Below are 27212 nucleotides of genomic sequence, written 5' to 3'. Positions count from 1 at the left end.
TAACCAATCAGAGCGGGCGGGAGGCGGGGCTACTACTTCAGCATTCATTCTCCAAAGTCACACGTGATCCGCTGTAGTTCCAGGCGGTTTGGGTCCATCAGAGAGCGGAGGGGTGAGTAAACTCATCACACAGCCCATGTAGTGATTTCTATAAAATATACAAATGCACACGGTTTATGACCTGGCTGTGAGTGTGGTTTATAATTCAGCAGTGGTTGTGTGTAGCAGAAAGCATGTGATAGTGTCGGGGATTTCAGCAGTGGTCGAGTTGGACGAGCTGCGTGGCTCTCGAGGCCGGCTCTCTTAGCTAGCAGTGCTAAGTAGCTTAGCTAAAGCTAACTGCTGTGGGTGTCAAGTCAGTGAGAATGAAGCTGCAGAACCGGTTATGAAAGGTTTATTTTTTAAAACCAGAAGTTAAATAACTAATTAGTAATAACGTTATAGCTGTAAGCGCTAGGCCTGTGTGATTATGAAGTTACTTAGGGCTGGATGTAAAATGCTTCCTTAGTCCCTGTGTCAGTGCACTACCTAGGGTGTGTGGTAATGACTTTTCCGCAGTGTATAGTGCACTTAATGGTTAAAGGTCAGCTTGTTGACATTCAGCCTGAGAATCACAACATTTTGAGTGCTCGCTCATTGAAAAGCGTATTGTTAGTCATGTTAGACTCTTGTTAAATGTGTTCACTGTAGTGTGTGTGTGTGTGTGTGAGCGAGCTGTGGGGGTCACTCTGAACCAGCCCGACTGGTCATACATGCACATGCACATGTCATACATACGATTTATTGAGACCACTTCCGGGATGGAAAGTTCCAGAACCGCACGGAATTAAAACTGGTTTGTATCATTAGCATAGCTTCAGGCCTCTGAACGATTTTATCAGTTAAACGGTTTACAACATGTGTGAAGATGTGTGAACATGTGAAGGGCAAAAAGCGTGTGCGTGTGCGTGTGTGTGTGTGTGTGTTCATGTTGTTGGAGAGTCGTGTTTCTTAAACAAACCCCACAGGAAGCAGCACAATGGCGGTTATTTCTCTTTGTTTATACCTAACTACAGTGTCCCTGTCCTCCCCCCGTGTCCCCCTGCCTCTCCCTGTGTCCCCCTGCCTCTCCCTGTGTCCCCCTGCCTCTCCCTGTGTCCCCCTGCCTCTCCCTGTGTGTCCCTGTGTCCCCCCCCCCGTGTCCCCCTGCCTCTCCCTGTGTCCCCCTGCCTCTCCCTGTGTGTCCCTGTGTCCCCCCCCCCCCCCGTGTCCCCCTGCCTCCCCCTGCTCCCTGTGTCCCTGTGTCCCCCCTGCGTCGTCCCCCGTCTCCTCTGTGTCCTCCGTCCCCTGCGTCACCCCTGCGTCGTCCCCCGTCTCCTCTGTGTCCTCCGTCCCCTGCGTCACCCTGTGTCTCCCCTGCGTCCTCCGTCTCCCCTGCGTCCTCCGTCTCCCTGTGTCCTCCGTGTCCCCCAGCGTCTCCCCTGTGTCTTCCTGTGTCCCCTGTGTCTTCCTGTGTCCCCCTGTCCACCTTTTCACTTCTCAAGCCCAGGTTTAACCTGAACAGGACAAATCTTTCTCTCTCTTCCTTTCTCTCTCTCTCCCTCTCCCTCTCTCTCTCTCTCTCTCTGTCTCTCTCTCTCTCTCTGTGTCTGTCTCTGCATATCTCAAATCAGTCTCATCTGTTACTTTACAGCTTATAGCTAACCCTGTAGCCATACTATATTTTTATATTACAGTCATTCTCTAACCTGTTATCAATTCACTGTTTTATGAAAATGTGAAACGTCACCGTTATCACAACTAAACAATAAGAAATATTTCCTGTTGGGTGAAAAAGTGAGCAAGGCATTTAACGCTTATATAACAAAATGTTAATTCATACCAACTATATAGTTAATATATTATGTTATAGTATTAATTTGTTTTTTGTTTACATTATGTATTACTATTTTTTTTTTTAAAAATAGTTTCAGTTTATTTCTTTAAAAATACTTTTTTAGATGTTCTAGAGTTAAATTGTTTTTAAGTTTTTGTATAAAAATCATTTTGTACATAAATTCTAGAGTTAAAATTATTGTTCAGTTTGAACTCGAGACTTTATTTACAGAATTATACTGATTTTTTTTTTAAACAAATAGACTGAAACTGTTTAAATACAGAATTTCAGTTTATTGGTTAAAAAAATCAGGTCTTGGAGATCAATTCTAGAGTTAAATTTTGATTTAAATCAGATTTTGTAGATAAATTGAATAACTTTTTTTATACCACATTTTTTTTGTTTACATTATGTATTACTTTAAAAAAAAATAGTTTCAGTTTATTTCTTTAAAAATACTTTTTTTAATGTTCTAGAGTTAAATTTGTGTAAAAAATCATTTTGTGCATAAATACTAGAGTTAAAATTATTGTTCAGTTTGAACTCGAGACTTTATTTACAGAATTATGCTGATTTATTTTTGTACTGAAACTATTTCACTTCAGAATTAGAAAAAAAAAACTGTTTTTGTAGATCAATCCTAGAGTTTAAAAAATTGTGTTTATTTGTAAGAAAAAAATAAACAGGTTTTGTAGACAAATGGAGTTACTTTTTACGTTTTATTCCACAGAAGCTATAGGAGAATGAAAACACAGAGACTCTGTATGTAAATGTGTTCATCAGACAGAGCATCACTTCTGCCCAGCATGCTTTTCACATTTCTGAGGAACTCGTTCACTGTGTGATTATGAAATTGCCTTTTCTGTAAAGACTACATGCAATACTTCCTTTAAATCAGTCCAGAGTAAGACATGTTAGAGTACAGCGCTAATTATGGTGAATTTCTGTCTAGGACGTGCGTTATCTCAGAAACTCAAACACAGCCCGAAAACGTTTTTAGCTACACAGACTTTAGCCGAATGAAACGTAGCTGCGTATTACGATGATCGTGATTATTTGTGAGCGCTGTTCCAGCTGGTATATTATATGAGTTAGTGTGTGGGCTTTTGAATGACTGCTCTCTCTCTACCCCTTCCCCCTTTCCTGAATCTCAGGCCTGTATTTACCCCAGGCTCAGACACCAGTGTGTGAGAGCTTAACTTAGGGCGTGTGTTAAAGTAAAGTTACTTGCTGGTCAAAGGCAGTAACGTGACATGTCTCCACATGATGAAGCCCAGCTTTGTAAACCAGAAGTGTACGCTTTTGTGTGGCAGCTGTCCTTTTTTTTTTTTTTTTTTTTTCGTAACAGTTTTGCGAGGCTTTTTATACGCTTTAGGATTTTTCCAACAATATTTTCCGCTTTGCCTGACAAATGTTCAGAATGGAGTTTCCATATTGGGAGCTCGATTGCCAGCAAAGATGAGCTGGTGGTGTGAAAGGACAAATCCTTAACCTTCCGAAACTTTCAGACATGTTTGTACATTAGCCTTGTGGTCAGTGAAGAAGGCAACAGATACTGATGTGGCTTGGAGAAATAAGAGACAGCGCATGACGGATAGAGACAGAATCATGGGATTTCAATAATATTTGTTTTTATTTTTTTTAATCTAAAGACATCTTTATCCTCAGTTTATTCCTATAAAAAGTCACAGCAAGATGCAGCTTGTGTGAGTCTAATCTTTTTTAAATATCATTTAATGTTTTATGTTAGGGGTTTAAAACGTCCATGTTTACACTAACAAGTTGTAATTCAATTCTGTGTTTTCTCAGACCACACAAACATTCAGAGAAACCAAGCATTGGGTTTCATTTACACACTTGCTGGATTTGGGGTGTCAGCCTGCACTAGATTAGAGTTGTCTCTGATCGGATCGATGAAACCATTTCATCTTAATCCTCGAAGATGATCCCTTTCTATTCTTCCTCTTGCTTTGGCCCCATTGAGCATTCGTTCTTCAGAGGTTGATTCGGTCGCTCTCCTCTGCTGTTGTGTCTCTTGTTATAGGAGCTTAGGATTGCAGTTATTACTATGTGATTCTTTATCAGACGTTACACTCGGTGGAACTTCATTGTGTTTGAATGGAGCTGAGATTATCTTCTCTTCTTATTCAGGGTGTAAGACTCCAGTGGACTTTAACATGCAAATCCATACACAAATACAAAGATTGATGTCAGTATTTACAAATAGCACCGTACTGATTGGCGCAGACACCAGCTGTTGGGGAATAACCCACAAATCTTGGCACCCTTTGTGATTCCACAGAGAGAAACACACCATCCCTTTGAATCCTGGGTGCATCACTATTGACTTTAGGCCTTAGGAAACCTAACCACTAAAGCTTTGCATATGAATAGAATCACCAGCCGCGGTCCAGATGCAGATCCAGCTAAGTATTTCAGACGACCGAACCAAATCTGGCCGTAGTTCAGCAGCTCTGCTTTTCTAGACATGAACCCGCTCAGCTTCTGTAGCAGATCCTTTGTTGCGGTTTATCCAGTCATGCGCGTTTATGTAAATGATTTAACTGAATGCAGCTCTTCGGACCAGAGACTAGCTACAGGGCTAGAGACTTCAGTTTAGACTGCCACAGACTTTAAAATTTTATTAACCCTCTCTGGTCTGATTGGCATGGCTTGTTCAAAACAGAAGGTTTAATGACAAATGGACCGAGAAACGTGTTATTCCCCTCGCCTCAATTTCAAAAGAGATGTTCGGAGTTTGTGGTAATCTGAAGCACCACTGCAAAAAAACATAACCACTCAAAATTGTTTTGTTTATAGCTGTTAACTAATCATTAATGGTTATGCTGAAACTGAACTCTGTTCACCAGATATTTTGGCCAGGGCTAGTTTTTAAATCTCGGTTTAACGTCATGTTCGCTCGTTTGCAATTGTGCCATAGTTTGTGATTTTATTTGGGATGATTTTCTAACAGTAGTTTGTTTAGCTAGGTTTTAATTAGACAAGCTACACGTTCTTCCCATTTCTAGTCGCTTTCAGAGGCTAGAAAATGGTTAAACTGCAGTTGGTCATGTATATACAATATGTGATGGTTGGGTCTACACTTTTTTTGGACACACACAAAAATGCGACTGCCTCCATCTACTACGTTTTGACTTCCCAGATAGTAACGGTGGTAAAGTTGGAACTTGTTCACAAATGGCTCTCAAAAATGGCACCCTAATTTCTGATGACGTGAAGGTAAAAAATCAAAAATGAAGGTAAAAAACCAAAAATCTTAATGCACTGCTAATCATGTGAATTTAAACCGTTGACTTGCATGAATACGTGGATGTTTCTCTTTCTTTGCTGTTTGCTCAGCAGCGCTGTGTTTATTGTGCTTTCACAAACTATTAGTCTGTTCGCTGAATCCGAATCAGAGCAAAATTGATACTTTTGGTTTGGTTTTACACTTAAACAAAATGCAAAAATCATTGACTGAGGTGCATGTGGGACTGAAAACGTCATCATAGGACAACATTTTATTCATTGGTCAGAAATACAATGGCGGAAAAAGATAAACAAACCTTTGCCAAGTGCATGGAAATGTACAAAAATCACCTGAGCACAGCGAATACGTAATTTAATAGCTAATTATAAGTAAATGACTGGATAATTGTTAATATTTTGTTTAAAACAATTGTGTATTGCATCCAGTGTTTATTTCCTCTTTTTAAAATGCAGAACACATGGCACTTCTGCAGCTGTGTCTTTTGGCTCGTTTTGTCTCTTGAGTGTCAGTTTATCAGCTCGCGTCTGCAAAAACACTGTAACCCGAAATACACACCATGTTTTCTTGCCTTCCTGCAGTCGGGTCCATACAGGGTTGAATTGCTTTCTCACTGCGATCAGCCCGCGCTAGAGTGGAACCAAACAGAGACCCCTTCGCCCTGACGCTCTCGAACCAGCTGTTTCAGTCTACATCCGGGTGATTGCTGCGCTCTCACCTGCACAAACAAACAGCCCCAAACTCCACTCTCAAATCAACTCAACTCAGTTTTATTTACAGAGCATATTTAAAAACAGCAGAGTTGACCAAAGTGCTTCACAATTAGGAAATTGAAAAATAATAAAATGACAGACACCATCAATGCACAGACACGTCTTTCATCCCAAAGACAAAAACACACCAGGGTTCGATTCAAACGGACTAAACACTGCATATGTGAAACCACCCTTAAGCTCATTAGAGGAGCATTACTGTGGGGGGAAGGGGTTAACGCTAGGTGTGTATGAGCAAGGGAGATGAGTAGCCTTGTGTGTGTTTATGGATACGTCCTCTTAGGAATCCTCAGTAGCCTTGCTAGAGTTCCTCAGCCCCGCAGGTTCAACAGGAGTCACATGCCATGGAGAAATGACTGAAACAGAAATTTGTGGGCTTTTTTTATTCATCCTGGGTTGGAAGGGAAACAAAGTTTATGTTCTACTTCAGGGCACAAGACTGATTCCTCTCTGGTTTCTGTGACACTAATGTTATCTTCTATGATTTTTATAAAGAGGAAGTAGCAAGGGGCTTATTTCCTGTTCCTCAAATTCCCAGAACCGCATTATCACATAATGGGTATCGTTTTTTAAAATCTGGTACTCTGTCCGTCATTGTTTCCGACTGGCGCCTCAGTGTTATGATGGTGCTTTTAATGACGTGTGAAATGAGTGCTGTGTTCAGCCAGACGTAGAATTTCGGGATTAAAATCAGTCTCTCCAGTCTTTGTAGATCTGAGAGTAGATTGGTAATGTGTGAAAGCAATTAGTTAATGTGTGTGTGTGTGTGTGTGTGTTGGTGCGGTGCTTCAGAAGCATAATCTCCTTGGGTTAAATCTCCTTAAGGGAAAGAGCTGAGGCTGCAGAACTCCCTGCCTCGCTCCTGTCGCCGTGGTGATGGGCGCCTGGCAGCGAGGCGATGGTAACGTCCACTGCGAGCCCGACAGCTGTATGACACTGTTGACATTAGACAAGGAGACGTGAACGTGCCTGATATGTATGTAACGTTCGTGAGCTCTGGTACTTCAACTTGTGAAAATGTGTGACTCGTCAGGTGACATGATAAACGTTTAATTTCTTAATTTTCATAAACACATAAAGCTGTTTTGGTAAAGAAATGAAATGTTTTCTGCAACATGGCTCGTTCCACCTGGAGCACTGTTCACCCGGAGCATGCCATGTTTATTTTTTTCTTAATAGACGCGGGTAATTATAACTTAATTATAGGCAGATTAATAAATAAGCAGTATTTAATGTCACAGAGAGTGTTGTTAAAATATTCTTTTACCACAGCGCAGTTGAATTCTCAGTTCTGATCAGAATTGATTCATTTTCTATAACAGCAGCTCTGACAGGAGTACCTGCTGCAAAGCTAGTTATCATTATCGTTTCTATAGTAACAGCTAAATCAACATTGCTGTAACGTAAGTGATGGAAACGAACACGTTTTGTGGAGGTTCCACAACATGTAACTATAAATGGATAAAACGTGTGGCGTTCTTAGGTGCTAGCAAATTGCTGTTGTATACGTAGAATAAAACATGACGGGATGTGCTGTTCTAGGAAAGTAATCAATGACAGGGTGCTGTTATGCAGGTTTATGTGAAGCAAATGTTATAAGTTAATACTTTAACCTGTATTACTTCAACATTTTTTTTTTTTGTTAGAGAAAATGAAACATCGGAGTCATGACTTTTCTCAGGAGGGCATGTTGAGTATTATGGAAATTCGTATACCTGGTCTTAAATGCCCATTTTAATGCCATATCTTCCATGTTCCTCTTTCTATCTTTTCCTCCTGTATGTTTAGACTATGGAGCTGAAGGTGCGGCTGTGTGTGCTGCTGCTAGCACTGAGCGTGTGCGTGACGCTAAAGGTGCGGGCTCAGGAAGACGACGAAGATGACGACGTGCACGTGGAAGACAACCTGGAAAACATGGGAGATGAAGAGCTGCTGGACGGAGAGGAAGAGGTTGACCATGAGGAGGAAGAGAAGCCGACGACCAAGCCAGCAGCACCTACCGTAAGACCAACAGCTCCTCCGTCATTAACTCCACAGCTCATCAGCCGCTAATGGAGGTTTATTTCTGTCCACCGCTCCTTTAAATCCCTAAATAGCACACACCAGAGGTTTCCACTGGAGTTCTTAGAGACCTTATTTGGGTTTAATTCCAGCCCCAGAACACCTGAGCTGCGTAATCACGAGCTGTGGCACACTGATTACCCAACTCAGGTGTTTGGAGCTGAAAAAAAATACATATGAGCCTAAATAGAGTAGAACTGCACAAAAGAAATAGTGTATAAATGATTGCGTTTTGATCTTAAAGATATGCTGGAGATTCTTAAATAAACAGGAAGTTAGTTGTGTGGTTACGTTACAGCAGCTGTAGACCTGAGCTTGTAGGATTTCTGTTTAATTCCGCAGGGAACCTGATTCTGTGATTGCTTTCTATTCTATCAGAGTTATTATTATCAATAAATAATAATGGTTAAAATGGTTGTTTGCCTTCGTTGTAGTCTCAGTGTCAGAAAATCAGGAGAATTTGAGCCGCTTGTGCGACTTCACTATATGCAGCCGCAGTTAAATAGACATCACTATCACATGAGGCCATCTTTTTTCGCTATACCTCCAGTTCTCTTTGCAGAACAGACAACCCAGGCTGCCCACATCTCCCCAACCAATGCTTTCTCCACATGAAAGGTCATGTAGTGCGTAAGCTTTGTCTGTGATTGCTCGTGTAGTGTGCACATCGCTACATCTGAAAAAACAAAAGATGTTGATGATACAAGTGATACAAAACGTGTAGCGTAAGTGAGTGAGATCTTGAGTCGTGTAGTGTCCGCTTGGCACAAGACAAGCATGAGAGTAATAGCTCGTTTAACAAAAAACAAACACACAAACAAAAAACCCCCCCCAAAAACTATATTACCTGTATACTAACATTATCATGTGTGTCAGTGTGTGGATGAATATAAATCTGAAACTAGACAGATATTGCTTGGTTTCTTGCTGTTTAGTTGTAAATTCTTGTAAATCACTTCTGAATTAACCCACTGACTTGCAGTAAAAGTTCCCTTTTAGGAACAGTATAATCAACCAGGATATATATATAGTAGATATGTAGTTTGGTTGTTTTAGGAATAAAAGCTTTCTCATTTCTTATAACCAATAAACCTCATCTCGCAACAGCAGGATTCACAACAGCTGCTATTCATCAAGCAGGTTTTGACCCTTATTCATTTAGTTGTATAATTTCATTAATAGAAATTAACCTATTGTGAGACCGATTAATTAACATCCAGTTTCGATTTTATGATTTAATTGATTGCAGCTTTAATAGACCAGACTGACTGTGAAATCAAACCACTTGCAGCCTCATCCACTGACATGATGATGTGTGTGTTCCAGGTGACGTATAAAGCTCCGGAGCCGAAGGGAGAGCACTTCTTTGCTGAGTCATTCGATAAAGGAACACTGGAGGGGTGAGAGATTTTAAAGCTTTTTATAGCCGATTCATAAAGGGTAGAAGTATCCGATGTGTTTTAACTGCTTTTGTTTATTCTTTTCTCAGGTGGGTTTTATCCCAGGCAAAGAAGGACGGCATCGATGAGGAAATCGCCAAGTATGATGGTAAGCGTTTGTTGGTTTGGTGGAGAGACCATCAGTGAGGCAGGGTTTTGAATAAGGTGCTTGTCCGGTTTAATTCGTTTGTCCTGGTGCGTTTTCCATTTTGGTCCAGTTTATTTAGGCAGGTGAGAACACAGCAATCACACTTGGACTGAAATAGCCAGTGTGAGAGAATCTGAGCGGTGTGGCTTCGGTGTGGTCCAGATCCAGCTGATCTCTAGCGTGGTTTGACTGCAGTGTGAAAGTGTTGAATCAATATACCTCCTGAATAAAATGAGCTTTTTATTTTATTTACTTATTTATTTTTTCCATGTAACCTGCTAGACTGAGTTGCAAGGCGTGAACCGAGCCATAGGACAGAGCTGTAGTTCTGCTGAAATGCAATATGTTCTGGAGATTTAGAATACAAACAAAAACAGAAAATAATGCTGGATATAATACAACAATGCTTTAAACTTGTTATTTGCATAATTATCTAGTAATTTATTGAGCTTCCTGCTCAGTTGATTGTGATTTCTGTGCGCACTTGGCAAAGCTTTGTTTGCCTTTTTCCATGCCGTATTTCTGACCTGAGAACATTTTCACGTTGTTTCTTTTTTTTTTTAATGTATTTATGTACAGTGTGAAAACAAACCATACCAAATAACAAACTAACCAAAAACAAATTCTCCAATTCAAACTAATAGGTGTGAAAACATCCTTAATCCTTTAACAGATAGCTAAACCACACATTACACACATTTATCTTTGTATTTTCAATATAGTGGTCATAAATTCATCTCCAACTTTTCCCTTTATCTCAAGGGCTTATAATTAAGCAATATCGCATTAGCAAGAGTGAGGCTATACTGAATGTCGACACGGCTGTGGTTTGGCTCATATTCAGTGTAATCACACAGTTCAGAGTGTCATCTTGCTTGTAAACAACAGTTCTATAAACAAGAAATTAATATTGTAAGAGAGTAAGTGACATTTCGGACCCAGTATGGCCAAAAGTTCTATTTATTTTTGCTCCAATAGAGGAAATAGATCCCAAAGAAGTTACACTCAGTTTATAGCATGACGACTAGCTATCTCACATTGATATGTATATTCATGTTAAAGTGGTAAAAGTGGTATCCCTTCTTCCTTTTCATCTTCAACTGACGAGCTTTCGTGTTATAAGCCAGAAGTTATATTCCTGAAAAGTATTGTTTGTCATGTCCACTGATGATGTCGCTAACACAGCTGTATTAACCGTTTCGAACTAGAAAGTGGAATTTTACGTGTTGAACACAGACAAGCGGTGTGATGCACACAGTGAAATGTAATAGGAAGTATAGGCACTCCTGGAGCGTTGCTCGACCAATCAAATCAGTGGACCAGAAATAACTGTTGTATAATGAGTATTTTTGAGAAGATACATCTACTGGGGGGCGCTTTCAGTAGAGATTTCAAGTAGAGATTTGAAATCGGCATGAACACTGGACGCTGAAATCACCAGTGCTACTCGTCATTCATCAAGCTACCGAGATAAATTGTCAGAAGTTAGTGAAAAGATAAAACATGTACCTTGTTTCTGACTTTCCTGTATTTATGTACGAGTTGTGTTGTACCATGTTACCGCACGGTTGCTTAGTCATTAAACTGAAGTGACTTAGCAGGCCTTCACTGCAAGCTGTCAGTCAGCAGTGAGCTAGATTTATGAACAATTTCACATTTATCAAGATAACTTATTTTACAGCGATTATCAAAAAGATGAGGCATCAATAAATATATCAAAAAAAAAAAGAGAAATTAAACCTCATGAACCTCATAAACCACAGTCCTCAGGGTTTATTTCCCATTTTTAACAAAAAGAAAGAGTGACAAACTAGGCAAGCTAGGTAATGTCTAGGGTGTGGGAGACTATATATCTAAAAAATATAGCTGGCTTTTTAAAAAAAAAAAAAAAAAATTAATCGTTTCTGTAGTAAAAAAAAACAAAAATGTGCTGACTGATTAAATATTGAACGAACAACATGAATCCTGAAAACGCACAATGTGTGTGTGTACTCAGGTAAATGGGAGGTTGAGGAGATGAAAGACACAAAGCTGCCAGGCGATAAAGGTCTTGTACTGAAGTCCAGAGCCAAACATCATGCCATCTCTGCTCTGCTACTGCGACCTTTCACCTTCGACACCAAACCCCTCATTGTCCAGTGAGTATATATTTTTATGCATGAACAAACACACATTTGGATGGATTTATCTGTCCAGTGTATTTCTATTCAGCTCATTGTTTTCAGTTATCATTGCTAGGTTGCACTTTACTGCACGATCTGTCATTATTATTATTATTATTATTATTATTATTACTTATCAGACTGTTATTTGCACATTATTGCTATTTGCACATCTGCATTTTTTTTTTTTATCCACTATATGCATCCACTTCATCATATTGCATGCATCATGCTGCTTACCACTACCTGTATACTGATTATCTCAACTAACTGCACCATAATTCTTATTTATTCCATTTAACTTGATTGCCATTTGCATTACTGGTATGCATCATACTGTTTACCTGTACACTGCTAACTTATTGCACCATAACCTTGTTACCTCATTTTAACTTATTTGCTATTTGCACTACTGGTTGGCTGCTAACAGCATTTTGTTGTCTCTGTGCTTGTACTCTGACAATGACAAGAAAGTTGAACCTAATCTAACCTAACCTAGGCATTTGCATAAATTGCTCTAGAAAAGTATCCTGAACTGTTCTGTGTTGGTTTTCAGGTATGAGGTGAACTTCCAGAATGGAATCGATTGTGGCGGCGCCTACGTCAAGCTGCTCTCCCAGAGCGCAGACCTCAACCTGGTAAACCACTTTCTGCGTGTAGTGTAATGTCTGACTAATATCTTTTTCAGCTCATATTTTCTAATCATTCCTCATTCTGCACCTTGGCACACATTTCCAGCAATCCAGGTACTTAACTGATTGTGTAACATTACACAGTAATGATGATGGGATCCTAAAATGGAACTGGTGTTCCAGTTTTAAAATGCTCTCAGTGGCCCTCAATTATCAAGCTGGATATGAGCGAGTATATTCATAAATCGTTTGCAGAAGCAATCGTAAGAAAAATGTGTTATTCATGAAAATCCAGAGATTTTCATCATTGGCACAATGCACTCTTTGTGCACCCAGCTACGTCCTTATAGCGTTCAAGTGGGCTAGCTAATGAATTTAGTATCTGTCCTGTCCTCCTGTGTTTTTCCCTACTGCTAAATGGTGGAGAAATATGGAGTATGTCAGTGGAGTACCTGTCTAGTAGTAATGCACAAATAATACACTCCATGCATCATGTGACTGAAGACAAGTATAGCTTAGTGTGTAAACAAGCGACCTTCTTCACAGTGAGCACAGTGCCCTTCAGGCTGAGTCCTCGATTTCCGTCCGTGACAGCATATAAAACCTCTAAAGTCCCTCTCCTATCCTCTCTTCCTCATTCAGGATGAGTTTGTGGATAAGACCCCATACACCATCATGTTCGGACCGGATAAGTGTGGCGAGGACTATAAGCTCCACTTCATCTTCCGTCACAAGAACCCCAAAACGGGCGAGTACGAGGAAAAACACGCCAAAAAGCCTGATTCAGACCTCCGCACATACTACACAGACAAGAAGACCCACCTGTACACACTGGGTAAGATATCCAGTCATTTAGGTACTCTTCCTGACATGCTTGATGTTTAAGAATATACGGCTTCACTGAGCTTTTATTTTATCACGGTTATGTCGTGTGATGATAAATAAAATCATATTATTGCATATAATTATAAACATCTTTCAGGGTGCGCAAGGACCCAGGGCCTTATTTATGAATATTTTTAGTGAAATTGTGTGCAAATGTACAGCAAATCGAACTAAAAAATTCCTGACGGTTTTGGAAACATGAAGGTTCACTGTCCAGGTACTAATGCAACAGCACGTGATGGTGATATGCTTCAAGACGGTTTGCGTTTTGTGTTGATGTGCAAGATCTGTGTTGTCAGTTAACATCGCACAATGCCATTGTGGTACCAGTTCAGCATTTCAGATTAACCAGTCCTGGCATTCACATTTGAGTCGGGGTAATTAATTAAATATATTGAATTTCTTTACATTTACCTAATATCGTGTTGCGGGTTAAGGTTAAAAATTGGCAGTGTCCTGAAGGAATGACTGACTGAATGAATAAAATAAATGACTCAACAGAGTAGTAATTAACAGCGCAGTCTCTGAATGAACAGAATGAATAGAATGAATGATGGCTATAATAACTCACTGTCTATTAAATAGTGGCTAGAATAGGATGAGTGCTATCGTGAAGTCAATAAAAGTAAAAAAAAAAAAAAAAAAAAAAGACTGCTCAGTGTGACAGAATGTAATTATACAGATTGGATATAATGAGAGAGAGAAATTATGAATGTTTGTGTCCTGTCTTGTGTTATTCCCTGTAGTGTTAAACCCAGACAACAGCTTTGAGATACTTATTGACGAGACGGTGGTGAACAGCGGAAGTCTGCTGAATGATATGACCCCTGCAGTTAACCCTCCCGCTGAGATCGAAGATCCCGATGACCACAAGCCTGAGGACTGGGACGAGAGGCCCAAGATCCAGGACCCAGATGCAGTCAAGCCTGAGGACTGGTATGTGTTCATTTCTGTGTTCCTAAACAGAGATGAATCCTTTTGAGAGTCTCTAGGCTACATTAATGCTACAAGTGTGTATTCTCCCTGTCCCGTGTATTGGTTGCCTGGGAACTACAGTTTATATACACTCATTGGCCACTTTTTTAGGAAAGCCCTACTGGGTAGGACGCCCTTTGCTCTCAGAACATTCTCAGTTCTTCATGACATGGATTCCACAATGTTCTTCCACGTCCCAATGATGCTCTGTTGTATTCTGATCCACTGAGAATCACTGAACGCGTTGTCATGTTCATGGAACCAGTTTGAGGTGACTTGTGCTATTAAGGGGACCAGTGTGTGCCAAGAAAACATTCCCCACAACATTACACTACCACCACCAGCCTGAACTTTTGACACAATGCATGTACCATCTGAATGTTGCTGCATAAATCGATTCATCAGATTAGAAGAGAGGCTGAAATCTGAGAGTATTTCCATGCTGTCGACCAGGATATGAAAAAAATCAGGCAGTAAGGCTCGTGTCCTTGGCTGTGGTGAATCATAAGTGTATTTGAGCCACCTCTTTCATTTTCCAATTGGAGCCCCACGTCAGCCATTGAACCATTTCTGACGAGTGACTCAACTCGCCTCACTTCCTGTGACGACATCCTGTCTGAGCAGCAGTAGCAGCAACAAAGCAGTTGTTTTCATTCTGTACTGTAGAGGATTCTGAGGCAGTTTTGCATTTTATTTTATTTTTTTTTCATTTTTAATTACTGCCATTTTTCTAAAAAAATATGTAAAGCAAGTTGTCAAGTTGTTCCCTCAAAAGTTTAACACCAAAAACATGAATATGGCACTAACATGGCGCAACCTGGAGTGCAGTACTTTATCGTTGCCTAAAGACTCCATGAAATTTAGATTTTTACTGAACTTACTGACCTCCACTGTCCACTCACCATCCAAAGCTGTGGAGGACTTTGCTGCAATTGGAGTTCTGTCCCAAGCTTACAAAGAGCTGGCACTTTCTAAAGTGCACTGCTGCTATTCTAACATCTCTCTCTCTCTCTCTCTCTCTCTCTCTCTCTCTCTGGCAGGGATGAGGATGCTCCAGCAAAGATCAATGATGAAGATGCAGTGAAACCTGATGGCTGGCTGGACGATGAGCCTGAGTATATCGGTGACCCTGATGCCATCAAACCAGAGGACTGGTAAAGTTCCAACTCCCTTTACAGGCTCACAGCACCTTAAAATAAAATAATCGCTAACAAAATATGAAAGCTACTACATTTAGATTTGATTTCACAATAGAGTGTGAAGAAATGGTGCACGACAGGTAGCATAAAGTGCTCAAGATTAGTGTTGTTAGGCGTTAAAATCTCTGCCTTTTGATTATGATGTGAAAGACAAAAAGTGATCCATCTTTACTGGGCCATTTCTGAGATTTTTGCTGCATAGCCTGAGGACTTCAGGACCATGTGCTGTTCCAGATGCCGATCTGAATTCAATTAGAGCCATCTCCCCAGAGCAGGCTCAAATGAGTGCAGTAATAAGATTGTGTGTGTGCGTGGGTGTGTGCGTATGTGCGTGCACGCACGCATCATCTTGTTTCTTTTTCATTTCTTTTTTTTTTTCTACCCATTTCTGTATCTGTAATTTTCTGCCCTGTGCTCTCTCGCGTCTTCTCTCTATAGGGATGAGGATATGGACGGTGAGTGGGAGGCGCCCCAGATCGCTAACCCCGCCTGTGAGTCCGCCCCAGGCTGTGGAAAATGGGAGAGGCCTATGATTGACAACCCCAACTACAAGGGCAAGTGGAAGCCACCAATGATCGACAACCCCAACTATCAGGTAATGACCCATAATCTGCCCCAAAACTTCAAATAACTTTTTAGAAAAATGTCAACATTTCTTATCTCGTTTCTCCAGTGAGCATCTCGTTTCTCTAGTGTTCACATGGTGAAAATTTAAATCTTAAATTTTAAGTTTTGCAGCTAGTTTTCCTTGCCCAATGAGCCTGTACCTACATCTTTAATCTGATGTTAGCAGTGAACATAAAGCTTTCATTATTCCCCTGTTCCTAGTTGCCAGTTCAGCTTCACTTGGTTGATCAGCAAGACTTTTTTTGTGCACAGATATTAATTTTTGCTTGAGCCAGTGCGATATTTTTCTAATAAATTTAGTTGGTTCTATCTCCAAAATAGAAACAAACTAGTACCTTAATTTAAACCATCACAACCCTGACCAGGCAGTAACTAAGGATGAATGCATGTTAATGAATGTGGGCTTTCTTTCTTTCTCCTGTGAGCTTCATATCTGACCCGCAGGAAAGTAAAAACCTCCCACTCGCATGGGATCCCAGTCCCAAAAACACCTTTAGTCTCAACTAAACTTTCTGGCAAGCTTTTTTTTTTTTAAAAAAAAATGTGTCTGTCATTTTTATCTGTTTAGAACACAGTATCTGTTCATTCCAAATAATGTATTCATATTCGATTTGTTCAGTGTATATACTTTGTGGCAAAAAGCTTACTGAAGCATTGTAAGTCTAAGCATTGAAATGAAATAATGTGAATCTCTGCTAACGACTTACACTGTAAAAAGTTTAATTATTGCCTTAAACATTCTGGAAAAGTGCTGAATTTTACTTCTCATTACCTTTAGGGAGTGTGGAAGCCCAGGAAGATCCCCAATCCTGACTACTTTGAGGATCTGCATCCGTTCCGCATGACGCCCGTCAGTGCTGTGGGTCTGGAGCTCTGGTCCATGTCCTCAGACATCTTTTTCGACAACTTCTTCATCACGTCGGACCGCAGCGTTGCTGATAAGTGGGCAGAGGACGGCTGGGGCCTGAAGAAAGCCGCAGAGGGAGCAGCTGAGGTACTCGTCAATCTTTCTTTCTCTGTGCGCGTGAAGTGGAAGAATATTTATTGTTTCTCACTGAGTCCTCTGGGTGTCTTTGTTGCTCTGACTCGGCTGTTCTGAAAAGTTTTGTATCCAGGCTCCCTTCAAAACATCCACAGAGACATATAATTGCACCATAGATTTATTTGAAATGAATTCTGACATGTGTGTTTATTGGAGCCATAAGATCTTTTATTACAGATTCTTTTAAAAACCCGCAGAACTCAAAACAGTTAGATCATGTTAAAATGTGGATTTGATCTTGATCATATTAAGAGCACTTTTATTAATTTTATTAAAATTGCCATTAGATTCAACTTAGTTCAATTCAATCCATTTTTGTTTGTATACTGCTTTTAACAATGGACATTGTCACAAAGCCACAAAGCAGCTTTACAGAAATATATAAATTCTGTATCTAAATTTCAAATTTATAAATTTATCCCTAATGAACAAGCCAGAGGCGAAGGTCGCAAGGAAAATCTAGCCGAGACGAAATGAGGAAGAAATCTTGAGAGGAACCAGACTCAAAAGGGTGACATCAGAGAGTGCGATTAGAAATAATTCCCTTCTATGACTGTGTACTAGTGGTTGCACTTTTTGAGCATATAAGAATATAGCTTATAGTTTTAACAGAAGTCTGTTTTGTTGAAGTTATCCTCTGTTCACTGATGGAGACTTGAGTGCAAAACTATTTGTGGCAGTTGCAGTCCTAAGCCATCATAGCAGAACTGTTCATATCAGTTGCAGTCTACAGCCATCTTCATGGTTTCGGAGTGGCACCATCCGCAGTAATCTCATGTATCTTCAGGCTGTCCATATGGGGCTATCCTTAGCAGCAGCAAGTGATTTCTAATGATGAGAACTCCAACCAGAAGTAGGGCATCAGGATGGACCAGGCAGGTCCGGAGAGCAGAAGGGGTCAGGATCACTGGTATCTCAGGAGTAGCATGTGTAGCTTGAGAGAGAGATTTTTTTGTCGCATAATATTATTAGACTATTAAGTAGTATTAAAAAAATGATGCATCATATTTTTTATCAGTTTATAGTTACAGTAAGTGTTGTGAAACATTTACAAAACAAGTTTCTGTGATCACTTGCGTTATAAAAGCTATAAACAGTCATTCCCTTACCAGCCTTTCCTTTTTTTTTTCTTTTTTTCATTATATAAATACCCCCCTCTGTTGAAAGTTAGTAAGAAATAAAATGCAGGTATCAGGAACCCGTGAAGCCCTGAAGATTTCCTCTGTCAAAATATGTAAAGGTTTACTTTTACTTCTGACTGTTAGAAAGCATCTCCTCACAAAGCTTTACCGTATCAACAATTACACACAGGTTTTTAATCTGTTTATGTGGAACGCCTGTCATACAAATTCCTGCGTCAGTTACTATGGTAACCAAATGGGTAACATTTTAGAAATTAATCAACACCTTCAGAATGGAGAATTCAGCAGTGCTGTGGTGTAAACTTGATCTAAACCAAAGTTATAGTTTCCTCTATAAACACATCAGTGCTTGATTGTAAATCAGTTCAATTCAAGTGATCAGTCAATTGGGCTACAAATATAATATCTAAAAGCTGAACTATAACCGCTTTTATGTAGTTGATCTCTACCACTGTCACTTCATAAAAAATAATAATAAAATCGCAAACTGATTTTTCTTAGTGAGGTGAATTAACTAATGAAGAATGGGTAATGAACTCTGGCCTCTGGGTTACAGAGTGCATGTGCGTGCGTGTGCATGTATACGTGCATGTGCACTCTCAAGCTATGAAAAGCTCTGATGTGTATCTGTTTCCACTTAACCCCGAGGCTTTCCCCACACGCGACGTAGCGCCGCGTTCCTCTCCAGGGCGTGGGGCAGAGCTTCTGCCTACACACACACACACACACACACACACACACACACACACACACACACACACACAGACACTGCTTTGATACTCTCTTCTCATGCTCACATCCCATAATACTCACACTGACCTCCATACCAGGACCATGTTGCACCACTGTGCTGCCACCCAAACATCCATTTTCATCCTTTTTATTTTAGCAAACTGACAATCTTCCTGTTTCAAATCCTTAAGCAACCAAAGATGAAGCCTGGAATTTAGACTCTCACACACTTTTAGTACCCCGTAATATTACCGTCCAACACCCTCACTTATACAGACCACAACTCTGCTTCCCTACAGCCCATCCTCTTTAGCCGAGAAGCTCTGGAAGGCAACACTTTAAGAACGAAGTTCGCTAAATGACTTCTCTGATTAGAAATATTCAGAAATTATGCATTCACAGCTGATCATAAAAGGTAGTCAGGTCTCCACTAGCTCTAACTGGGAAAGGCTTAGTAGGCCCTAATTTTTTTTTTCTTGCAATTGATACTTAGATTTGTTTCAGTCTTATTTGGTAGTCTTGTTTGTTACTTATAATGTAAGTAACAAAGGAATATTTAAAAACACTTAAAGTACATCCTGATATCCTCACAATATCGATATCATCTTCGTATTGCCCGGTCCTAGACTCTATATGCGATTTGTGTTACTTTAAACATTCTTACATTGTGTATACACCGATCAGCCATAACATTAAAACCACTTGCCTAATATTGTGTAGGTCCCCCTTATGCTGCCAAAACAGCTTTGCTCCATTGAGGCGTGGACCTCAGAAGGTGTGCTGTGGTATTTGGCACCAAGACGTTAGCAGCAGATCTTTTAAGTCCTGTAAGTTGTGAGGTGGGGCCTCCATGGATTGGACTTGTTTGTCCAGCACATCCCACAGATGCTCGATTGGATTGAGATCTGGAGAATTGTGAGGCCAAGTCAACACCTTGAACTCTTCATGTTCCTCAAACCATTCCTGAACAATTTTTGCAGTGTGGCAGGGAGCATTATGCTGCTGAAAGAGGCCACTGCTATTAGGGAATACTGTTGCCATGAAGGGGTGTACTTGGGTCTGTAACAATGTTTATGTAGGTGGTATGTGTCAAAGTAACATCCACATGAATGCCAGGACCCAAGCTTTTCCCAGCAGAACATTGCCCAGAACATCACACTGCCTCTGCTGGCTTGCCTTCTTCCCATCAGTGAGCCTTGGGCGCTCGTGAACCCTGTGGCCAGTTCACTGGTTGTCCTTCCTTGGACCATTTTGGTGGGTACTAACCACTGCATACCAGGAACACCCCACAAGACCTGCCGTTTTGGAGATGCTCTGACCCAGTCGTCTAGCCATTACAATTTGGCCCTTGCCGGAGTTGCTCAGATCCTTGTGCTTGCCCATTTTTCCCTGCTTCCAACACATCAACTTGATGTGCAATATTTGAGTTCGCACTTAGGACTGGTTTTATGCTCGTTTGTGGGGAGGGGCTTATAATCGAACGTTGTTACTTTCACATGGAAAAATTCCACCTGAGCCGTTGATTGATTGCATAATTTCATAGGTCACGTTTGTGTGTGCAGGTCAGTCGTACCAACCTCAACTAGGCTCTTATAAGCTTAAAACCGACCTAAGACTGCATAGCGTCAGACTTAGACTTTTTCCTCAACTCTCTTACAAATTGCTTCTGATGAGGATCAATTTGTAAACTTTAATACAAATGATTTTTAGGGCTTTTAGGATGCTGGGGCACTTTCATTTAGTCCTAGTCAAGAACACACTAACTGAAGAGTTCACAGTTCAAATTCTGATGTAGAATTTTGATTTTCCCTGGAGATTTGATTTTCCCTGGAGATTTGATTTTCCCTGGAGATTTGATTTTCCCTGGAGATTTGATTTGCCCTGGAGATTTGATTTGCCCTGGAGATTTGATTTTCCCTGGAGATTTTGTAAAGGAGGCAAGAAGTTAACACAACCACAGATCTGCTGCAACACGCCACAACTTAGTTTACAACAGGAAGTACTCAAAGAAAAGATGTCTTTTCTAACAGGGGTTCTTTTGTGTGGCATTGTGTGAATGGTAGGTATGCAGAGGAGGAAGGTGAGCTCAGGGTGGGGGAGGCAGTGGTAGACAGCATTCGTTTTAAGGGTTGCTCGTGTTGTAATTCACTGGGGTAGAGTGGGTGGAGAGCAAAACACCGAGATTAGCCGTGTTTGGGAACAGCTCTCGGAAACATTCCTGCTGCTCAAATACTGTGTTTCACCAAAGGTGAATTCTGACCATGCCAGAAGTGGCCAGCTAGATGGTCAGCTTGTTAGGTTTGTGTGTCCAAGCTTTTTAAATTATCTGTTGGAAGCTCAGTATATCAAGTTTGAACTAATATAACAACAATCCACATGACAAGAAAAAGTGGTTTTTGCTCCCCATTTTCTCTCACAAATTTTGTCACCTGCCAATACCCTCTTCTTCCTCCCACTCACCATCCAGCCTCCTCCATCATACTGCAGCTCAGTGGCAAGGGCTATCTGCCCTCTTCCGCATACATGATTAATTAGTTTCGCTGTTCCTATGACTTCCACCCAAAAAGTACGGACAGTTTTGCTTCCTCAGCTACTGGCCATGGATAACTGTGGCTTACTCCGGATTTGAAATCACAGTCTCCTGGCAACGGGGCGAACGTTTTTCTGTTGCGACACTCGGGAGCCAGTTTTTTAAAGTTTTAAATGATTGGATGCACAGTTTGGACACATTTTAATATATATTTCTATTTAACCTTTAATGAGTAAATCCATTGGAAATTCAGGGGAATTAATTTGTGTTCAGTTTCTAGTCAAAGTGAAAATCTTACATGGCAAACGTTATTACATCATAAAATATGCAAATGCAGGCAATGTAATACTGGTTTACTGGACTAGGCGGTTTTATCAGTATGCATATTAATAGAATCTGGTTTACACAGTAAATTGTTTGTGCCCTTTCTTCTATGTAGTGTTTTGTGGAAGCTCTGCATCAAGCAGTTTATTATTTAATGTAGAAACAAGTTTTTTTTTTTTTCTTTTTTCTTTTTCACCAGTAGTGCTTGTGGAAGCTGAGAGTCTCTGCGCTGTAAAATGTGAAGTACAAGTTGTTGATTATGGCTGGTGCAGTGTGCAGTGCATGTTTTCCAGCTTTCCAGCTCAGGGATGTTTTTATGCTTCTGCTAGCATCTCAAAGCCACCTGCTGGCTCGGCTAAGAATAACGTTCCTGCGCGTATTGTGGTTTAATGAGCCATGAAGCCTCTGTTCTTTGGGTTATAACACAGATACACAGCGATTAGCAAGCGTCATTTACGCTGCTCTCCATCTTAACCCTCGTTTTGTGATGAACATCTTGTTGTGATAAACCTTGCCCTGTTCTCCAAAGCGTGCACTTCACAGCGTGCTCTGTGTGCTGCCCCCTCGGGATCTGTTCTGGAGAATAAAAGAGTAGAGCACATTCTCAAATTGTCCTGAAATGGGGTGAACGAGTGCCTAAAGCTAAACTCATTTAGTTATTAATAAAGTATTATTGGATTGGTTTTGAATTTCTTGTCTGCGTTTGTTTTATTTGGCTCAGATTTAGCTGCAGTGTGGAACGTGAGAGTGTGTGTCGGTGGATTATGGCTCTATAATTTGTTTCTGCTCTCTGTTTGCAGCCCGGTCTCGTTAATCAGATGATGTCCGCAGCAGAAGAGAGACCCTGGCTCTGGGTGGTCTACGTCCTGACCGTGGCTCTCCCCGTTGTCCTTATCTTCGTCTTCTGCTGCACTGGCAAGGTAGTCAGTCTGTCTGTCATTGTCTGTGTGTGTGTGTGTGTGTGTGTGTGTGTGTGTGCGCGTGTGCGCGTCTCTCTCTCTCTCTGTGTCTCTCTCTCTCTCTGTCTGTGTCTCTCTCTCTGTCTGACTGTGTCTTTCTCTCTCTGTCTCTCTCTCTCTGTGCATAACACATATATTGCTGTGTAGCTGTCAGTATGTAATGATTGCTTTACTGCAGATCATCAGTGTTATCTGAACCTCCCACTATCCTGTCATTTACAGAAGAAGCCAGCGACCTCTGCTGCTGAGTACAAGAAGACTGACGAGCCTCAGCCTGATGTGAAGGAGGAAGAAGAAGAGGAAGAGGAAGAAGAGGAAGAAGAAGAGGCCAGGGATGAAGAGCCAGGTATTTACACTGGGCAAACTGAAGCTTGGTTCTATTTTCAAGCCAGAAATATATCTGAAATTAGTTAGACGTAGAGTCCTCCATCTAGCAAGACTGCTATGCATGAAATAACTGCCAGTTTATTAGGTACATCCACCATATACCAGCATTTAATGGCCATTATAATTAATATCACCTATAGGTGCAGTCTAAATATATAATAACTGACTGCAGCCCAGCTGTTGCTGTCTATCTATAAAGTGACACATGCACAGGTTTGCTGTTATTGATGATTTGAAATGAACGAGTATGCCTCTTTTCCCTCATTAGAGAAGAAAGCTGATGCAGAGGAAAGCCCTGCAGAAGCAGCTGCACCAGAGGAAGAGGAAGCAGAGAAACAGGAAGACAAATCAGAAGAGGTAGGAGGAGCTGTTGCAGAAGCTTCCTATGTCTTTCTCAGCCTGATGGAAGATTTTTTTTTTTAAAGTTTCACCTTTTTCTTTTGATGAGTATGTCCTGTATTCGGTTTAGTTTTAGAATGAGTCACGGGAAGCACATTGTTTCTAGTTATAGTGATAAGCACCACCATTGTCGTTATGAAGAGGTCGACGCCTAATCATTCTGAGACAGACACGTCAAACGCGGCACCGTTTTGGAGGGAGAAAATTTTCAAATTTGAGCGCGTTCAGAGAAATAAATTTGGATAAAAGTGTCTTTGTCCAGAAATACCAGTACACTGGATCGGCTACAAGTCAAAATGAGAGAACAGAGTGAAAAGACACAATGAGCTTTAACTGAATGATGGGCTTTGTGCAGGAGTTAAGGCAGGTTTATAACTAGTACAGTTGACTAACTTTGGTGTGTTTAATATGATGTAACTAAGGTTAGAGATAAGGTTTGTCTTGTTGGCTTTAACCAGCAGCATGTTACCTGATCAACTCGTAGTAAATATTTTATTGTGACATTATTCTTATCTAATTGTACATAAAACTGCGATTTACATCATTCTGACTTACTTAAACAAGTTATTACTGATTTCTGTTAATTAAGTAGTCATAAAATAGCGTATTATAATACATTTATTATTAGATTATTGTTAGTTTAATAGGTTTTAAATGTGTCATTAGCAGTAAAATATTTGCTCAAGCCTGGCAGGTGTTATCTTTGATTAGGATGATTTCCATACCTTTTGCTTAAAGTTTCCAAGAATTGTGCTCAAGCAAAATATCGCTAGTGCATTTATACTGTATTTATGTTTATGTAAACCGAGTAATAGCTGGTTTGATTAGTACAGACTGCGATTACATAGAATTAAGGAATAAAACACTTGGAGGCATGCTGTTATTGGACAGTAATCAACAACAGGGTGGTGTGATGCGGCCAAGGTTACTGTTACCACCTTGAAATTGATTATTTTCCTGTAACATCACGTCCCAAAGTGCTTTATTACTCTCAGACCACAGCAATTTGCCAATGATTAGGACTTTATTTATTTATTTATTTATTTTTTTTGTGTTTATTACTTTTTATCCATTTATATTCTATTTAATGTTGTGGAACGTCCACAAAGCTAGTTATTTGCTGTTACTCACTTACATTATAGCACCTATAAACATTCAGAAAACTTAAATGAATAGCTTTAATCTCTGACACCGGAGACTCCTTCCGTAATACTACATAAACATCATCTTACAGAAAACGTTTTGTGGAGCGTCCGCTATAACTTCTATCTATTTATTTATTTATTTATTTATTTACTTACTTACTTATTTATAGAAGAGTGCATTAACATAATCCTTGTAGCCAGAGCTGCTGTAATAGAAAATTAATCAAGACCTTCTGACCAATCAGAATCAATAATTCAACAGCACTGTGGTTTAAGAGCAAATAAAGCTGTGCTTGTGGTGATGGTGGTTTTTTTTTTCCCCTCTCTTTCTTTTCTGCACAGAAACAAGAGGATGATGTTCTGAGGAGATCCCCGAGAAGCAAAATGAGAGCTAGGAAGGACTGATGGACTTTTGCTGCATCTGCTCAACCGCAGCCCTTCTTCTGAGTCTCCCTTGTCCCCGACTCCCTCCTTCCCTCCCTTGGTCTCTCCTTTTACCCTTGTTCTGTCCTCCTCTGGTCTTCTGCTCCATCCTCACACAAGTGACTACGGAGAGAAAGAAACAAAATGGTCCAATGAAAGAAATATCACCACTTCGGACTGGTGTGAGGAGGAGGATGATGATGACGACGATGATGATGATGATGATGATCACAACCATAAATAGAGTAGAGTTTTTTGTTTTACTAAAATTAAAAAGGAAGAAAGATGATCATTCCTTAAATGTGCTGATGCTAATGTAAATCCCCCTCTTTATCCTTTTCCCAGCTGTCTCACACACACACACACACACATACACACACACACACACACACACACACCTGCTGGCCGCCAGCTGGCATCTTGCTACTCCTCTTGCTAGTGTAATTCAAAGAACACGTCAGAACGTGGCCACACTACAGCACCGTGCTTCAGGCTCGGATTTTAAGCAGACAGGCTCATAAATCTGAATGTGTATAAGGAGAAATCAGAAGTTGCTCTGATCTCCTTCTGGAAATGTAGATGGGACGGAAGGTTGATGGGATCCATCTGTCATCAGTTCTGTGCTCGGCACCATCTACTTGGTTTTAAGAAATTCTTCCTTGAAGCCCACATGCCATTTTTACACTCATTCCACAAAGATCTCGTATTATTTTTAAACATTTCTCCTCATGATATTGGGAACCCCTTGTACTTGCACTGTGGGGTGTCCACAGAGAGCACCTGTTAGGCTTTAGGTTTTAGCACACTGCCTTATTTGTAGAATGTGGTTAGCTCATTTATTTTTGTGAATGTACTGTGAGTTTTTTTTTTTTTCTTTTCATTCTACTTGTTTGTTGCTAATATCTCGTTATGTTTTTGCCAGAATTGACTTTGTACTAAATCATGAGTTTTAATCCTTTTTTTTTTTTTTTTTTTTTTTTTTTTTTTTTTTTTTTTTTGTTAAGTTTGAACTTGTAAAGCAGTGAATTTCTTTTTGAGGCAGGCGGACAAACACAACGCAACAGGGCTGACCAGTTTGAGATGACTAAGAGAGGCTGAAATCTGAGAGTATTTCCATGCTGTTGACCAGGATATGAAAAATCGGGCAGTAAGGCTCGTGTCCTTGGCTGTGGTGAATCATAAGTGTATTTGAGCCACCTCTTTCATTTTCCAATTGGAGCCCCAAGTCAGCCATCGAACCATTTCTGACGAGTGACTCAACGCGCCTCACTTCCTGTGACATCATCCTATCTGAGCAGCAGTAGCAGCAGCAAAGCAAATGCTGCTTTTTTTGTATTATTTTTTAAAATAACATTTTCATTATGTACAGTAGAAGATTCTGAGGCAGTTTTGCATTTTTCTTCATTTTTAATTGTTGCCATTTTGCTACAAAAATGTGTAAAGCAAGCTGTCAGAGTTGTTCTCTCAAAAGTTTAACCCCAAAGACATGAAAATGGCACTAAAATGGCACAACCTGGAGTGCACTACTTCAGAGTTGCCTAAAGACTCCATGAAATTTTGATTTTACTCAAGTTGCTGACCTCCACCGTCCACTCACCATCCAAAACGGTGGAGGACGTTGCTGCAATTGTAGTTCTGTCCCAAGCTTACAAAGAGCTGGCACTTTCTAAAGTAACGGAGTCTACCATTCAAGTTCATAACTGCTAATATAATGCTGCACTGCTGCTATTCTAACATCTCTCTGAACTAGCATCCTCTCTAGCCATTAGTTCCTGCGTCTTGTTTTGTCCAATAGCTTTTTTTTTTTTTTTTTTTTTTTTCCTTAAAAACTATTTCACATACATTGTATTGGCCTAACATGGATAAATGTGCATATGTGAAGAATGATGGAATGATTATCCTTGGTAGCATAGTGAGATTAAGATCCTCATGTGATTGACTATGTATATTTCAGGGAATGGTGTGGAGGTAGGGCTGGGGGGAGGGAGGGGGTTCAAAATCCATCATGTTACTTACAAAACTAAAATAAATGGATTCTATGAAAGACGTATGTCTTTTCAATCTAGGCGTTGTGTGCTGATTTATTTGGTGGTGGGCAGGCCTTT

General features: G+C 40.3%; 1 protein-coding gene across 1 annotated transcript; it reads left to right on the top strand.

The window, feature by feature from the left end:
- Positions 1-27172, top strand: canx (calnexin). Its single transcript, XM_026940719.3, has 15 exons — positions 1-112; positions 7685-7897; positions 9284-9357; positions 9447-9505; positions 11541-11682; positions 12263-12344; positions 12981-13173; positions 13970-14159; positions 15239-15352; positions 15836-15992; positions 16803-17018; positions 22595-22714; positions 22976-23099; positions 23409-23497; positions 25027-27172. Exons 2-15 carry the CDS (start codon positions 7688-7690, stop codon positions 25087-25089), a joined length of 1833 nt encoding a protein of 610 aa, XP_026796520.3. The 5' UTR covers positions 1-112; positions 7685-7687; the 3' UTR covers positions 25090-27172.
- The last annotated feature ends 40 nt before the right edge of the window (positions 27173-27212 follow it).

This window comes from Pangasianodon hypophthalmus, chromosome 7, assembly GCF_027358585.1.
Source record: "Pangasianodon hypophthalmus isolate fPanHyp1 chromosome 7, fPanHyp1.pri, whole genome shotgun sequence".
Taxonomy (NCBI): Eukaryota; Metazoa; Chordata; class Actinopteri; order Siluriformes; family Pangasiidae; genus Pangasianodon; species Pangasianodon hypophthalmus.
Note: the sequence above shows the minus strand (reverse complement) of the source record. Positions and strands in the feature narration are given on the sequence as shown.